The 16,647-nt window shown below is 40.7% G+C and overlaps 2 protein-coding genes across 8 annotated transcripts in view; one reads left to right on the top strand and one right to left on the bottom strand.

Annotated features, from left to right (window-relative positions):
• LOC309348980 (uncharacterized protein) overlaps window positions 1-16,647 on the top strand; it is a gene marked incomplete at its 5' end in the record, with an annotated part of 78,490 nt that overhangs the window by 6,602 nt on the left and 55,241 nt on the right. For all 4 annotated transcript variants that reach the window (XR_014159602.1, XR_014159603.1, XM_081874819.1 and 1 more), the window contains one exon: window positions 15,837-15,997. Coding sequence is in view for 2 of the 4 variants with exons in the window: in XM_081874819.1 (XP_081730945.1) it covers window positions 15,837-15,997 (161 nt within the window). The remainder of the gene's footprint in view (window positions 1-15,836; window positions 15,998-16,647) is intronic.
• Window positions 10,710-16,647, bottom strand: part of PREX2 (phosphatidylinositol-3,4,5-trisphosphate dependent Rac exchange factor 2) — a 105,562-nt gene continuing 99,624 nt past the window's right edge. For all 4 annotated transcript variants that reach the window (XM_081873971.1, XM_081873972.1, XM_081873969.1 and 1 more), the window contains exons 38-40: window positions 14,496-14,598; window positions 13,468-13,535; window positions 10,710-12,298 (exon numbers count right to left, since the gene is read on the bottom strand). In XM_081873971.1, coding sequence (XP_081730097.1) covers window positions 12,253-12,298; window positions 13,468-13,535; window positions 14,496-14,598 — 217 coding nt within the window. In that variant the 3' untranslated portion in view covers window positions 10,710-12,252. The remainder of the gene's footprint in view (window positions 12,299-13,467; window positions 13,536-14,495; window positions 14,599-16,647) is intronic.

Here is a 16,647-nt window from a genome sequence, read left to right on the forward strand (position 1 = left end):
TATCAGGACCAGGAGTCAAATGCTGTTGTCAGAGCCTCTCTCGCTGCTCCTCAGAATCCTACTCTGCCACTCCCTTGACTGGTTTTGCTTAGCTGGAATGCGTTATTGAACTGTGATCATGTCTGTTGCTTGCTTGGCAGGGGATGCAGCACTGTGTGGGGGGATGTAGAAACCTGTGATGTTTTTGTGGCTGTCATATAGCCTGTTGTGCACAGATAAAACTCTGGCCATGTCCGCCCTGGCATGCAACCCTGAAAGGTTGCCCATGACAGAATGTGGACCTCAGGCTAAAAAACTTCCCGCACTCCTGATTTCATGCTTAAAGTCTGTACATACCTATGCAGATGGATTAACTGAGATAGGTACTTAAGGAAACAACAACTGTAGCACATATGGCATTGTAAGAGGAATACTGTAGGTGTATTTTTGGATTTGATTATTGATGCTAAATTCAGAGAGAGCTAGAAAAAATGAATAGGTAGGCCTGTTAATATTTTTATAGTGAAAGGGACAAAATGCACCAGCTGAGATAGCATTTGAAAAAGAAAATGGACAAAAATTAATGGAAGCAGAAGAAACATATGAATTACTAGTTTAACTATAAAATGAAAAATGGGAGTAATGATGTGTAGGAATTATGCAGGGCAGAACAGATTTGTCTACTTCAAGGGTAGGGAAAATATAATGGAATAGGGAAAAGAAAATAGTGGGCTTGGTTATATGATTATTGTCAAGAGCTCTGCACGATGCAGTGCTGTCAGTCAAAATAGCAGGGGATAGGGATGAAAGATTTGGTAACTGAGCTATGCTTACAAAGAAAGAGGGGGGAAATGGATGAGGTGACTGCCTGACACTAAAAGCATATGGAATTTTATATCATGGGTCTAATATATTTTCTCCTTGAAGACTGATTAGAACCATAACAATATGGGTGGCTTTAAGTAAGCTTTGGAAAATTTGTCTATGTTCTAAAATATAGTGTGGAAATCTTCTGCTTCAATAAGCTTCTGGCATCTGTTAATAAAAAGGTCAACAAACTGAGCTTTGGTACAGGGGATTATTATTATTATTAATATTTATTTATATAGCAGTATTTTATTTGGAACTTTATCGTCTATAGGCCCAGGTGACCCCAAAGTAGATTACAGTGATCCTCAGAACAAAATACATAAAATCATAATTTTTACTGTGTATTATTATTTAAGTGTTTACACTATACAAAAATAGGAAACAAATCTGTCACATTTGGACGACTTATCAATCACAAAATCAGTTTTTCTGAAAGCTTATTTTTTTATCACAGAAGGGTTCACTGCCGTGGTTATCTAAAAAAAAAAACACCAGGCAATTCTGTGAAAACCTAGGGAGGGATTGATTGATTGATTGATTGATTGATTGATTGATTGAATTTATACACCACCCTATACCCGGAGGTCTCAAGGCGGTTCACAGAATAAAATCAAAATATAAAACCACTCAATACATAATCGAAATAAAAGCAACAACCCAATAACCCCCCCAAAAACCCACATTTTAAAAGGGCGTAGGATGTCAATCAAATCAACCAAAGGCCTGGTTAAAAAAGAACATTTTTGCCTGGCGCCTAAAGGTGTATAATGAAGGTGCCAGGTGAACTTGGAGTTTTCCACAGATGAGGAATCAACTGCAGAGAAGGCCCATTCTCGTGTTGCCACCCTCCAGACCTCTCAAGGAGGAGGCAGATGAAGAAGGGACTCAGAAGATGATCTCAGGGTCCGGGTAGGTTCATATGGAAAGAGGTGGTCCTTGAAGTATTGTGGTCCTGAGCCATTTAACACTTTATAGGTCAAAACCAACACTTTGAATTGGGCCTGGAAGCTGATTGGTAGCCAGTGCAGTCAAACCAGGATCGGTGTAATATGCTCACACCGTCTTGCTCTGGTGAGCAACCTGGCCACTGAATTTTGCACTAGCTGAACTTTCCGAACCATCTTCAGAGGCATCCCAACATATAATGCATTGCAGTAATCTAACCTTGAGGTGACCAGAGCATAGACAACAGTAGTTAGGCTATCCCTGTCCAGATAGGGGCGTAGCTGGGCCACCAGCCGAAGCTGATGGAATGGAAGACACTCTGGGCCACTGAGGCCACCTGAGCCTTGAGCAACAGCAATGGATACAGGAGTACCCCCAAGCTACGAACCTGCTCCTTCAGAGGAAGTGTAACCCCATCAAGAGCTGGCAATCTTCCACCTATCCGGTCTAGATAAACACTCAGTAACAGTGCCTCAGTCTTATCTGGATTGTGTTTCAGTTTGTTGGCTCTCATCCAGTCCATTACCGAGTCAAGACACTGGTTCAGCACTTCCACTGCCTCACCTGCAGATGTAAAGGAGAAATAGAGCTGAGTGTCATCAGTATACTGCTGACAACGTACTCCAAACCTCCGGACTTCATGTAGATGCTAAACAACGTTGGGGATAGGATTGATTCCCATATTGCAGGACCCCACATTGAAGGTTCCACAGGACCTTCTCCAAGCAACACCCTCAGGGAGGAGGACTGGAACCACCTCAAAGCGGTGCCCTAGTTCGGATACTCCCTTCAGAAGGATGCCATGGTTGATGATGTTGAAAGCCACTGATAAAGTAATTGCTTGGTCAGAAGTTCACTAAAAATTGGGGCTGGCGGGCATGTCTGGGATGCCTGATTCAGCCTGAGAATTGCATCTTTAAAGTTTAGGGACTATAAAGAAGGTGGTCCTTAAGATATCTTTGACCCAAACTTTGTAGAGCTTTAAAAGTTAATATAAGCACAGTGAAATTCACCTATAAATGAACTGCTTGTGTATTTTTTTTTTAAGAACACTTGACGTCCATTTTGTGATATGGATAATATCCAGCAGCAGCATCCTGGTCTCTGTATTCTTGGCTTTTAAAAGTACCTCCCTCCCTCCCTTTCTCTCCCCTGCTTCCAACCCAGCAAACAGGAGCCAGTGAAGACAGCTCATTCCAGTCAGCTGGCCTAAGGCCAAAATACATTCCTCAATGGACTGGCCTAAGATAGCAGGGAGAAAAAACCAAGACCTTTACTCTCACAGTAATGAGACTTTGTTGCTGTCCCAGATATATTATTCTAGTCCCCTCTGTTTTGTACTAACTTAACATTAAATCTCTTCTGCTATGCTGCTACCCTTTCTTCCACTCTGGATTGAAGAGACCTTTTTGGTGCTTTCAGTCTACTTGGGATTTCTCCTAGTTTGCCCTTATCTGCAAAGTTGGCTTCCTCGTCATCTACTTTTATTTCATATAATTCATGGGGGAAAATCACTGGGGTGCCAACAGATATTCTTCAGGACCCATAATGTTTATCATGGACTCTTAGAATTGTATAGTTGGAAGGGACCCCAAGGGTCACCTAACCCCTAGCAATCAGAAATCTCAACACATGGTCTCCCATCCAATTTGAAACCATTCTGGATGCTGCTTAGCTTTGCAAATGTCCTAGTAGTTGTATTGCAGCACCACACTTTTCTCCATAGGAAAACTATCTACTTGTCCTTTCTCCTTTTTTTTTAACCCATTAAGGATCCTTAATGAAATCTGCCATCTTATGCAATTACTGAATATTTTGGGAGTAACAGACTTACCAAAAGCTTTTTGCCAAAGTCACACAAATGTAAGAATAGGCTAAAATCATGTACATCATTTGTGCATAAATAGAACATTTGTTTTCCATCCCCCAAATTGCAGTACAGTGAGGACATGTGGTACAACTAAACATTTCCCACCATTTGAGATCAGTGCTGCTCCACTGTCATATGAAAAGGGAAACATTTCCATTTCTGTAGTGTATCTTCAGAATGCAGAGTGTATTTTCTGTGTGTGCCCATGAAAAACCTCTTGTTAATCAGGAGGTCAAGAAGTTATATTTGAAGATGATAAAGACTTCAGTACTTTCATCTTCAAGAATTTCAGTTATTGCATATGTAAATATTTGGCCTGGGGAACAGGTATAATAAAATTATGGAATACTAGATTTTTCTGATGAAAATATAGTTGTGCCAGGCATAGTGAAACACATTGCTGTCACTGGCTGCTTTGGGCATAAGTATGTAAGGATTCCATTTGAGAGATCTGGTAGCAAGTCTTTTCATTTCTGTAGACAGTTCTCCCATGCATAGATATTTGTAGGGCTTGCAAGACACGTGGGACGCGGGTGGCGCTGTGGGTAAAACCTCAGCGCCTAGGACTTGCTGATTGCATGGTCGGCAGTTTGAATCCCCGCGGCGGGGTGCACTCCCGTCGTTCGGTCCCAGCACCTGCCAACCTAGCAGTTCGAAAGCACCCCCGGGTGCAAGTAGATAAATAGGGACCGCTTACCAGCGGGAAGGTAAACGGTGATGAAGGAATAATCTGTTCCGTGTGCTGCGCTGGCTCGCCAGATGCAGCTTGTCACGCTGGCCACGTGACCCGGAAGTGTCTGCAGACAGCGCTGGCTCCCGGCCTATAGAGTGAGATGGGCGCACAACCCTAGAGTCTGGCAAGACTGGCCCGACTTTACCTTTTTTTACCTTTTATGTAAGGATTCCATTTGAGAGATCTGGTAGCAAGTCTTTTCATTTCTGTAGACAATTCTCCCATGCATAGATATTTGTAGGGCTTGCAAGACAGGCCCAGAATTTTGTCAAACCTCCTGACATTCTTGCATTTCCCTTAGTTTTTCCTCTGTCCCTCTGTTTCACTCTCTTGCTATCCTTAGCTAAGCTGCAGAGTGAGTCTATGTTGGCAAAGAGTCATATACATGCAGATGATTTGGGTCTCGCTGTAAAGCTGACTGCTCACAATGGCAGTTTTATACCTTAGAATTTGAGAATTCCCTTACGAGAACTGCAAAATGAAAACCCCTCATTTGACAGAGCACTATATGCTTTAGAAAAATGCTTTGTAGGTATAGATTGCTTGGGCTCTTTGTGATGCCTTGTGCAAATGCAACTTTGCCAAGCTCTTAATCATAGCTATGAGATAGAGAAGGACACTTAAACCATCTCACCACCAGTTACAGATAGGTAGCCGTGTTGGTCTGCCATAGTCAAAACAAAATAAAAAAATTCCTTCCAGTAGCACCTTAAAGCCCAACTAAGTTAGTTCTTGGTATGAGCTTTCGTGTGCATGCACACTGCTTCAGATACACTTCAGATACACACTTCTTCAGTGTGTATCTGAAGAAGTGTGCATGCACACGAAAGCTCATACCAAGAACTAACTTAGTTGGTCTTTAAGGTGCTACTGGAAGGAATTTTTTTATTTTGTTTCATCTCACCACCACCACCCTGCTTTCCATTCTTCTTTGTGAGCGTGAACAATTGTTTAGTGCTACATTTACACTAATATATTTATAATAATGAGTGGATTTCCTGTGAACAAAGATTTGCAAACTCATTTAATATCCTGGTTAAGGTGAGAACTCTAGTTAATCATGGTAAGCTTCAGTGTAAATGTCATGATACCAATTCACAATTAAAACTGACAAAAGAAGGGAGGGAAGGAACTCAGGCCAGAGAGGAGAGAAAGAACAGTTAAGAAATCAACACAGTTATATCCATTTTTTATTATTCTGATGTGTGTTGGAAGCCGCCCAGAGTGGCTGGGGCAAATGGGTAGGGTATAAATAAACATATTATTATTTATTTATTATTTATCTGTACTTACTATACAAAAAACAAGGAATGTGGAAAGAAGTTTATTTAAAATTTTATGGGCTTCGAATGATGAAGGAATAATCTGATGTGTTTTCAGAAACGCCTTTGCTGCAGAGTGTGTAAATCCAGTGGTTATTTTGTATAGAGAAGACTGGAACAAGTAATACATATGCTAAGGATAGCCATAAAATAAATTTAAGACTACTATAAATATCTTTTGAAAATCATAGTATATCCCCAGAAATATATGCACAGATATTTCAGAGATGAAAGTATTATATCAAGAATTACAATCAATGGAAGTAGATGAGACAGCTCAGTGATAAAAACCACAATCCCAGAAACAATTCTGAAATCCAGCCAGTTGTACTAATAAATTAAAAACTTCCCTAAACAGGGCTGCTTTCAGATGTCTTCTAAAAGTCAGATAGTTGTTTATTTCCTTGACATCTGATGGGAGGGCGTTCCACAAGGCGGGCGCCACTACCGAGAAGGCCCTCTGCCAGGTTCCCTGTAACTTCATTAGGCTTTTAGGGTGGTTCCCCCTTTAAGGTCCCCCCCCCAAGGGTTTTTATACTTATGCAAACCTTGGAATTCTCCCATGCCTGCTTCAATTTTCCTCCTGTGCATCAATGGTGCCATTTTGTACCACCTCTGAACTGTACAGTGGTACCTCTAGTTACGAACTTAATTCATTCCGTAGGTCCGTTCTTAACCTGAAACTGTTCTTAACTAGAGGCGTGCTTTTGCTAATGGGGCCTCTTGTTGCCATTGTGTCGCTGGCACATGATTTCCATTCTCATCATGGGGCAAAGTTCTCAACTCGAGGAAACTCTTTCAGGTTAGCGGAGTTTGTAACCTGAAGCGTTTGTAACATGAGGCATTTGTAACTCGAAGTACCACTTGTATTTCCAAAAGAGGAGGAAGTGATTATCAGAAGTTTAACCGTGTTAAACTTCTGGGAGAGTAGGTAATGAAAGTGTAGGTGAAATTCAGTTTTGGTAACTATGGCTATACTTGCACACTAGCATCTTAATCCTATGCTTTAGCTCTGGTATATGCTTGTATGACTGGTGTGATCACACCAAGACTCTATTAATTTCAGAGGATGTTAGCATAACAGCCACAATCAAGAAAAGTTGTTTGCGCAGTTCTCCACTCCACATAGCATCGCTTCAGGCTCCTTATGTAGTGAAGAAAGCAGCTTGAAAATTCATAATGAGAGGCATTAGGGAAGAGAGAGAGAAAACACCTCCTGTGGCATATATACAGTCTCTTGCATAAATGGACTCTCTGGATCATAGCCAATGTGATTTTGACTGAAGGGCAAGCATTCTTGATGAACTATGTAAATGTGCATTATATGCAGTATAAAGGCTCTTAAGAACCCTGATTGTAGAACAGCACTACCATTTCATCATCATTTAACATTTATAAAAACCTAAATTGCACTAGGATCTGTACAGGAATAAAAGTAAACAAGTTCCTGCCCACAGGATCATAATCATAACATTTCAATATATTTCATTATAGAAGATGATGCTTTGATAACTCCTAGGGTTTGTTATTCTCATTCCACCCACAAAATGGAATTTAAAACCCAGTGGTGCAAAAGCAGTATAGATAAGTTATAGAAAAATCCTATACTTGCATTATGCTGGGCCAGGGGTGATGGTGATAAGAGATACACTACCATTATGCCAGTGGAACAGCTGCTGTATTCAGTGTGTGCTTAGCCCAGCAGGGGAAGAGGAAAAGGTATTACCAGGAAATACAAAAACAATGTAGACAAAGGGACGCACATCCTGGAATCTGCACCCGTCAAGGCAAACAAACAATAAGGCTTGCACACCATCAACACACAGAGGAAGCCAATGAACTTACTTCAAGACCCATACTGTTTATCATAGAACTGTAGAGTTGGAATGGATCCCAAGGGTCATCTAGTCCAAGCCCCTGCGATGCAGAAATCTCAACTAGATCATACATGACAGATGGCCAGCCAAACTCTGCTTAAAAACCTCAATGGAAAGACACCTGAGGGAGTCCATTCCACAGCTCTTACTGTCAGAAAGTTCTTCCTGATGTTTAGTTGGATTCTCCTTTCTTGTAACTTGAATCCATTGGTTCGGGTCCTGGCCTTCGTGTGACAGCCCTTTAGATCAGGCATAGGCAATGTTTTGGGGCTACAATTCCCATCATCCCTGACCACTGGTCCTGTTAGCTAGGGATCATGGGAGTTGTAGTCCCAAAACTTCTGGAGGGCCGAGTTTGCCTATGCCTGCTTTAGATACTTGAAGATAGCTGTCCTATCTCCTCTTTCCCAAGCTAAACATACCCGATTCCCTCAACTGTTCCTTGTAAAACTTGGTTTCCAGACCTTGATCATCTTGATCACCCTCCTCTGCACATATTCCAGCTTGTCAGTGTCATGAAGTAGTGATCCTGTGAGCAGGTATCGCTGGATGGGGCACCTCAGGTAGGTGGTAACAATTAGTCCCCAAAGCGGGAGTATGTGATGGGGCTGGCTGGTTGCCAGCATTCCCCAGCCCCTGTAAATCTTTGAGTTAACCTGCCAGGGGAGAGAGAGAGCATCCCGTGTATTAGACTTGCTGTTTGATGTTCTGAAGCTGGGCCAGAGAAGAAGCCAATAAAGCCTGATAACCCATTCGGTGCCTGCATGTGATTGATTAGTAGCTTGCAGGGAGGACTCGAGAAAGCGACCCCCTCCTTGACAGTCTATACGCTTCTTAAATTTTGGCACCCAGAACTGGACACAGAACTCGCATGTGTGGTCTGATCATGGCAGATTTGATGGACCTGACTTGGTATAAAGTCTTTACTTGTTACAGTGAATTGACACATTTGTGAGGTATAAATTGTTGCTTTGTTTCAATAGGCCCAATGTTCACACTTGCCTTAAGTGCTAATAATTCTCTTTAAAATGTTCATTGATCTGCAAAGATACTGTTCTAAAGAAAATATATCCTCCTATCTATCTATCTATCTATCTATCTAATCTTCTATCTAAATATCTGTGATTGTTTAATAAAACATGTCACTTTATCACAGTGATGGACAAGATTTCATAATTTTGGGTTGGCATAATGACGTCCTCTGAGCTTTCAATTACACAGAAGACAGATAGCAATAATATGAACAAGTGATTAGGATTCTATGAGCACTTTTCTTTCAAACCTAATTAAATGTCATACAGATTTGATACCAGAATGCTGGCATAGGAGATGCTTCCAGCTGCAAGCTTTGAACGCTGCCTGGTCATTTATCTTCTAATCTAAGCAATATATGGAATTGCAATGGACTCCCCATACTTCAGGGGATATAGCACAGTTTTTTAAATAAAAACAAGTATGTACAAGTCAGCAATTTTTATTTTGAAGGAAAAGCACCCACACTGGGCCCCTGTTTTGATCATGCCCCTGATGCAGCTTAGAGCCCTGTGCAAGTTGTCCACCAAATATTGCCCTTCCCAACTGCTAGTTGTCTTCAAAGGTGCTAAAAAGTGTGAAAAGCAAAAGTAAACAAAGTGTTATATGCATTGGTGCTATATAAATTAGTAATAATGAAAAGAACCCCTCAGGTTATACATATGACAAGTTTATTATTGTTTGGTGCTATTCCATTTTTATATAGACTTAAAATATTCAGATATCTAATAAAAAAGAGAACGATATGCAGTATTGGTCATACTCAGAGTAGGCCCATTGAAATCAATGGACTTTCTCCAAGTATGAATAACATTGGATATCACCTGGAATGTATTACACTGTAAGTGATGGTGATATGATGGACACAAAGATATACATAGAAAAATAATTTGATTCAAATCCATACTAAGAGGAGGTGTCATTTTTATTTACCAATGTTACAATCAGAAAAGTTGAAGTATATGGCTACAAATATGGGAGATTTAAAAGAAACTAGTGATAATACTTTGTAGTTTTCTTTACATATGTATACTTTTTTTTTTAAAAAAAAAGCAGCAATGTTCTAGATTTCTTACTGAGTAATTAAAAAAATATATTCTCCCTTTGCAAAATCTAGTACTGCAAGAATGAGCAAAAAATTGAAAACAACTAACCCAAAGGACACGTAAGTTTACTGGATTTCTTACACTATATACATGATGCTACAGACTAATAGTGCTGCTATAATCTTTAAAAATTGGTAGGAATATATGATAGTAATGATATGATGAGTCACCAATATGAGTTCAGTAGAAATATGTTCCAGGCACTATTAGAATATACTAAATTGTGCTTTTGAACTGTAGTAGCAATCATCCTGTCTAAAAGGCAGGATTTCTAAGCCAAGATTCCTAAGATGAAATGAAATTTATAGCCCAGTCAGATAAGTGATGAATAATATGATTTTGCAGTGAACAATTTGAAATTATTCTTACATTTTAGAACCTGAATGCTCCAAATATACCGTATTTTGCGCCCCATAGGACGCACCGGCCCATAGGACGCACCTAGTTTTTTTTTGGGGGGGGGGAATAAAGAAAAAAAAATTTATTTCCCCCCCAGGTGTGGGGCTGGAAGAACCAGGTCAGGGAACAGCGGGAAGGCGCACTCCGCCTCCCCGCTGTCCCCCGAGCTTGTGGGGCTGGCGATGGGGAGAAGTGTGCTGAGCCCGGGACTGCAGGCAGCTCTGCGCAGCCACGGGAGCCGGGCAGGACTTCGCGCCCCGCTCCCGATGGCCGCGCAGAGCTGCGCTGAGCCCGGGACTGCAGGCAGCTCTGCTCAGCCACCGGGAGCCGGGCGGGACTTCGCGCCCCGCTCCCGATGGCCGCGCAGAGCTGCGCTGAGCCTGGGACTGCAGGCAGCTCTGCGCAGCCATCGGGAGCCGAGCAGGACTTCACGCCCCGCTCCCGATGGCCGTGCAGAGCTGCGCTGAGCCCGGGACTGCAGGCAGCTCTGCGCAACCCTCGGAGCCGGTCTCCTGAGGGTTGCACAGAGCTTCCTGAAGCCTGGAGAGCGAGAGGGGTCGGTGCGCACCAATGGCTGCTGCTTCAGTGACTAAATTCCTGGGCTACTTCTGAGTAGACATATAGTCTAGCCTCTCCCTGATAGTGGTCAGCCAGATCAATTTTGCCTTGGGGTAGGATATTTTTAATGTTAATTTTATAATCAGGCAAGCTGTTAATCCTCTGCATTTCTAGATGATATTTACATATTTTATTGTGAAGTTTGTATATTTTGTTCTATCTTCTCTGTTTTTCTTTTCACTGTCACTCTGTCCCATGGTTGATTGCAACATAAATTTGATGTCATTTCTGACATAAATTTAAATATGCTGTCAGTAAACTTTAGTTTTCAAAATGTTTGCTTTTCTTTTAGGATACTGATACTACATAATTTGCCAGGTGGTTTAAAGAAAGATTAGAGACCTCTAATTATCTAATAGTAGATAGAACTTTTTTGTATTCTTATGTAAATGTAATCCACACTCTTATTTTTTACCCAGAAGTACAAAAATATAAACGACTGCATGTTCTCAGATTCAGCATTTTCAAAAATCCCTTATGCCATGGAGTTCACTATCACAGGAAACACTCTTGTCAGTGGTTCCTGAATAATTATTAAGGAGTCTAATTACGGTAATGGAATCTTGGGACTCTTCAGAATCCACCTGCCGCTTCTAGCATCTGATCTCAATGTGAAATAAATTGAGCATCTCATGCTGAAAATCACTTATTGTCAAGTCATGAAAAGTAAACACAACATTCCTGTATCTAACACCCATGTATTAGGAATAATGATTTTCACATAATCCATTTGCAATCATCTACTACCATCACCAACCCTTTTCTCAAATCTATTTCAATTATTACATAGAAAATGCAGGCCAGAAGTGTATAGGAGGCATGTTTCTCCTGTAACTGTAAAGTGGAACTCCAGAAATCTTGCCCCCAGTGCAGTCTTTGTGCTTCAGATAAAACCCATTATAAGGTATGATCTTCATGTCCCCCTTTGCAGGTTTAGAAAAGCAGGAACACAAATTCACTTGTACTTTTTCTATTCCTATTAGCTTTCGAGTCTGCTTTTAGTATGTAACTGTATCCTCAGCAAAAAGGTAATTTCAAGTATAGCTCCAACTTACAGTATTAGAATATTGGAGGTGGACGCAATTATCTGTGCAAGAAACTGCAAAAGTGTAGCATAATAACTTGAAACTAGTATTATTTTATCTTCCTCTGAATCAAAACATTTTGAAAGGGTCTTTTAATAGTGGTTTTTCCATTCTGTGTTATACCTTTGTGTTCATACAGTTACCAGTGCTTAGGTGGGTGATTGGCACTGTTGAAGCAACCACCTAAAATGCAGACTTATTCCAGTGTAAATGTCCTAAATATTACTTCACCAAGCAAGCAGATCAGATCTAGGTATCTGCTTTTTCCAGAAATAGTTGTTCCTCAATAGCTAAGTCATATTTAAGATGAAGCACTGCTGTATCTGGAGCTATGCGCTGTTGTTCATCAAGACACATTCTAGGGAATACTAGTGTCATGGAAGCTGGAATTTTGATCATTCCTCCAATAGGAGTCTTTACTCTTCTCCAGCAGGAGGTGGTGGTTGACAGAGTTTGTATAGCCTGCCAAAAACAAAGAACAATTATAAAAGTGCCTGAGTTTTGTGAAACTGTCTAAAACATTTAAACTTTCTACTAACTACTGGAGAGCAGGGGTGGAAGCAGTTATCAGGTCCCCAACCTGCCCAGTATTTTGCCTGACCAAAGGTGGCAACTCTAGTTCAAATGAGTATCCAGAATAAAAGAAAATATCTGTTTAGCTCATGAAAATATGCCCCAATCTAGGCAAGTTGCACCCGAGCTTTCAAAAGAGTTCATTAGAAAGATCCATGTCCAGTCAATTGCAAGGGGAAGACCGCCAAAATATGGAATCTCATGCGTTACCACAGCCGGGACAAGACATATATACAGTACATGTTAATAATGTTCAGTGTAAAACTAATTATGCACATTCCAACTCTACCTCCAGCAGGGGGGCTGGTATTAACCAAAACATTTATAACTAAAGGAAGAGAACTGACCATTCACTTGGCAGTCACATTTAAATGTTTCCAGGGAAAAATAAACAACCCCCAAGATAATAGGCTCTTAAATATGTCTCCAGGGATCAAAGGAATTTCACCCAGCTCCTAGTTCAGCCCAATCAGGATATTTTCCTAAACTGGCTAAAACTATATTACAATGGTTTTGTAATAATCAAGCACTCAACTCCACCAGAACAGGCATTTGGTACCAAATTGCATAAGCTCCAAAAGTATGGATGTCCCTAAGAAACAAACAAAAAAATACCCTGTACTTCAATACAGTGGTGCCTCGCAAGACGAAATTAATCCGTTCCGTGAGGCTCTTCGTATAGCGGTTTTTTCGTCTTGCGAAGTAAGCCCATTGACAGTTTAGCGGATTAGCGCTATTAGCGGTTTAGTGGCTTATCAGCGGATCAGCTGATAAGCGGCTTAGAGCTTAGGAAAAGAGGGGGGAAAGGGAAAAAAACCCGCAGGAACTCGCAAGACATTTTCGTCTTGCGAAGCAAGCCCATAGGGAAATTCGTTTTGCGAAGCACCTCCAAAACGGAAAACCCTTTCGTCTAGCGGGTTTTCCGTCTTGCGAGGCGTTCGTCTTGCGGGGCACCACTGTATCAATAAAATTGTGGTCTGAGTCTAGGTAAATTATTTGACAGAAATTGGAGAAATGATAGTCTTGGTCACAGGCCATTGATTGCAATGTTTCGTTACCTTGGAGCAGATGGTGGTGTTCGGTCCCTAACTCCTAAATTCTTGGCAGTGTTCTGCACTCGTGCTCCCTGCAAGACAGAAAAATGATTGTGCTTCTGATAGAGTTATTCCTTAAAAACCGGGGGGGGGGGGCGCTCTCCAACAGGACATTTACAGGGTTATTTAAACAAAATGGTCAAATATTGGATACCTAAACAATCATTTCTCCTTGCTGATTGGGAAATACAAGATGCCCCGAAGCAGCAGTAAGTAACTGAAGAGTTGTTTGTGGCTTCAGAAAATATAATCGAATAAAAAAGACTCTTCCCACTGCACCTTCAGTTTCTAAAGGCAGAATTCCAGCCAAATATTCAAAAGCCTGGAGAGGTTCAAAGAATGGTCAGCACCTGTGCTATCCATAATGCTTTATTTCCTCATAAAATGTAACAAATTCAAAAAATATATACCAAAGTTATTGGGAAAACTACAAGGTAGATGGCAATTAAGATCAAAACAGACGCATCCATTGCTGTGCTGTAAATGTTGTTTTATGTTTTGACTACCTCAAGGTCATGCTGAGCCAGGAGAGATAAATTCACACGCTCTGCCAGCTGAGGAATTCTTACTTTCATTGTGTACCTTGCACCTTGCTGTTTTTTTCTCTGAAGTGGTGTTTTGTTTTGTTTTTTCTAACGAAGCTATGGCACGCTGGAGGAGTAGTGGCCACCAGTGCCGATTTGGGGCACAATTGTGCCAATTTTGAGTGAGATCTCCCCCCAGATGGGCATAATCTTGCTTGAAATCAGCACCACTTCTTTGCCGAGGTGATGGGGCAGCAGTGGGCCCCTTTGGATTGATGGCCGTGGCTCTAACCACCTGCCTTGGCTGAGAAATCCAGGCCCAGTCCTGTTCAACCTGCATATGTGTTAAATATTAATGTTGTACTTTCAGGTGGGTAGAATTGCTTTCCAAGGCCAATAATCCAACTGGGGGGAAACTGAGCATTGGGTAGCGAAAATGTAACGTATCAAAGCAATAAAGAAGCTTACTTGTTTGCGCATCACATCTGTAGCTTGCAGGATATAGCGAGGAGGTAGGCCATGACTCCGAGCAAGAATTATAGCCTGTTCCAGAGTGACACTCAAAGTGCACCTGCAATGCAAAATCAGATAAATGCAGGAGAGATCAAGTTTTATTGCGTTCTAGTTCTCTGTGTAAAAATGTGTAGTCATGTTGGTCCATTAGAACAAAAATCCAAAGCTGCTGTATTCATTAAGTCCAAAAAAGTCAAAGTAGTGAGTAGCCTTTCTTTCTAGTTCTACAGAATTCTTCTTACCATCTAGAACACACACAAGGGAGGGGCTTATTCCGGAGCAAAACACAAGCCCCGCCCCCCAGATACCAAGCACTCTACTATTCAAATTAGGCTCAAGTGTTTTTCTTGCAGTTTTATGACGCAAACATGTTGAAACTGTGCACCACATGAAAATAAAAAGTCTATGTGAAACTTCCTATTAAATTTAAAGAGCAATTTTATCATGTTTTTCTCAAACGGGTAAAACTCAAGTTTATAGAACATATTTTGGATTTTCATTTGAGAAGGCAAATTTGCACCTAGATGATCCAAGCCTACTGCTCTTATCCATTGGGCAACACATATACTTCAACCTGATGAATATTTACTTAGTGGCAAGTTAAACTGCTGAATTCTATTGTAAATTGTTGTGATCTGCTGCAGGGTGGGGTGGCATTTGTGCTTGCAAGGCAGCTAGAAGCCAACCAACCAGAGCATCTAGGATTGTAGCTGTGGCCTCAAAATCCAAAAACAGAAGATTCTCCCTCTTTAGGATTATGCTAATTTACATAAATGATTGTGAATTTACATAAATGATTAATTTGTATACATTATAGTAAATATGTTTCATATAGCACTGTGAAGGTTAATAAGTACATTTATTTTCTTTCTGGTGTGATCCTATTCAGATGATACACTTGATTGCTATACATGTCTGTCTGGAGAGATGCAGGATTTGTTGCTTTAATTGGAAAATGCACTGTAATAAAAATCAAAGCAAAAGCAATTGCTAACTTTTCAGAAGCTAAAATATTAGCTTCGATGCTGGAATGCAAATAAATCTTTCAAGCATTTTTAGCTTAGTGTTGTTAAGTGCAGTTCAATTTGGACTCTGTGGAAAAAATAACAGACAAAAGAGCCAGACTCCATCCACTCTCCATACCAAGCTGAAAGATAGCTAGGACTTGGATTTGTATTTAACTAAAATGAAAAGCTGATGACATAATTTGTTGCCAATGGTCGTTTTCTGTGAACTCACATTGTTAGTATACATACACACAATCCTTTTAAACTACATTTATTCTCTCTCTTATAGAAAGGATAGGATTGTTAAGTCCATTCAACCTTTGATCCTGACTGACCTGGGTCCTGTGACTGTCTCCATGTTGGAAACCCTATGCACAAGTAAGGCAGCCTGCTTGAAGTTAACACCAATCACGCGTTGGCTGGGAAGTGTCCGCAGTGCGCATCAAAGAGGTGAGGGTCACTGTGCATGTTTTCACTTGCCCTTTTGTACATTCAGACTGAACATCTGAAGAGGGCTTTAAAGTTCTTAACCTCAGCAGGTCATGTAGATTTTAAAAGATTATAAATTTCTTACTGCTTTAAGAACACTTGCATTACTCTAAAAATAAGGTCTTTTATTTTAACATTTGGTTTTATTTCCACATATTTTGAAAAAACGCCCTACCATCTGCTACTTACTCATTCTGTTCTCTTGGTTGGGTTTTGCTAATTAGTGACCTTTAAATAAATTAGTTCTTTATTCATGAGAAGAGTCAAAACCATTCAAGATTTAATACAAAAGGCAGAGAAAGCTGACTAGATTCTTAAAACCAGTGCTTTTCTTCTGAGGGTACGCATACCCCTAAATATTTTGTGAATCTTTGTACTTTTGTCCATTTACTGTATTTATTTTCCCCAATTTGAACTATAAAATGGTGATTTTCTTGAGTCAAAATGAGAGTACCCCTAAACATTTTCTTTTTTAAGAAAAAAAAGCACTGCTTAAAACTGCCAGTTGGGTTCTCACTTCTGAGCTGTCCTCACATGCCAGTCCACAAAATGGCTTATATTCTTCTCAGACCAGTAGGAGGCACGCATCTAGGAAGCATTGTGGTATACCT

The sequence above is a fragment of the Podarcis erhardii genome, assembly GCF_964252035.2.
Source record: "Podarcis erhardii genome assembly, chromosome: 8".
Lineage (NCBI taxonomy): Eukaryota > Metazoa > Chordata > Lepidosauria > Squamata > Lacertidae > Podarcis > Podarcis erhardii.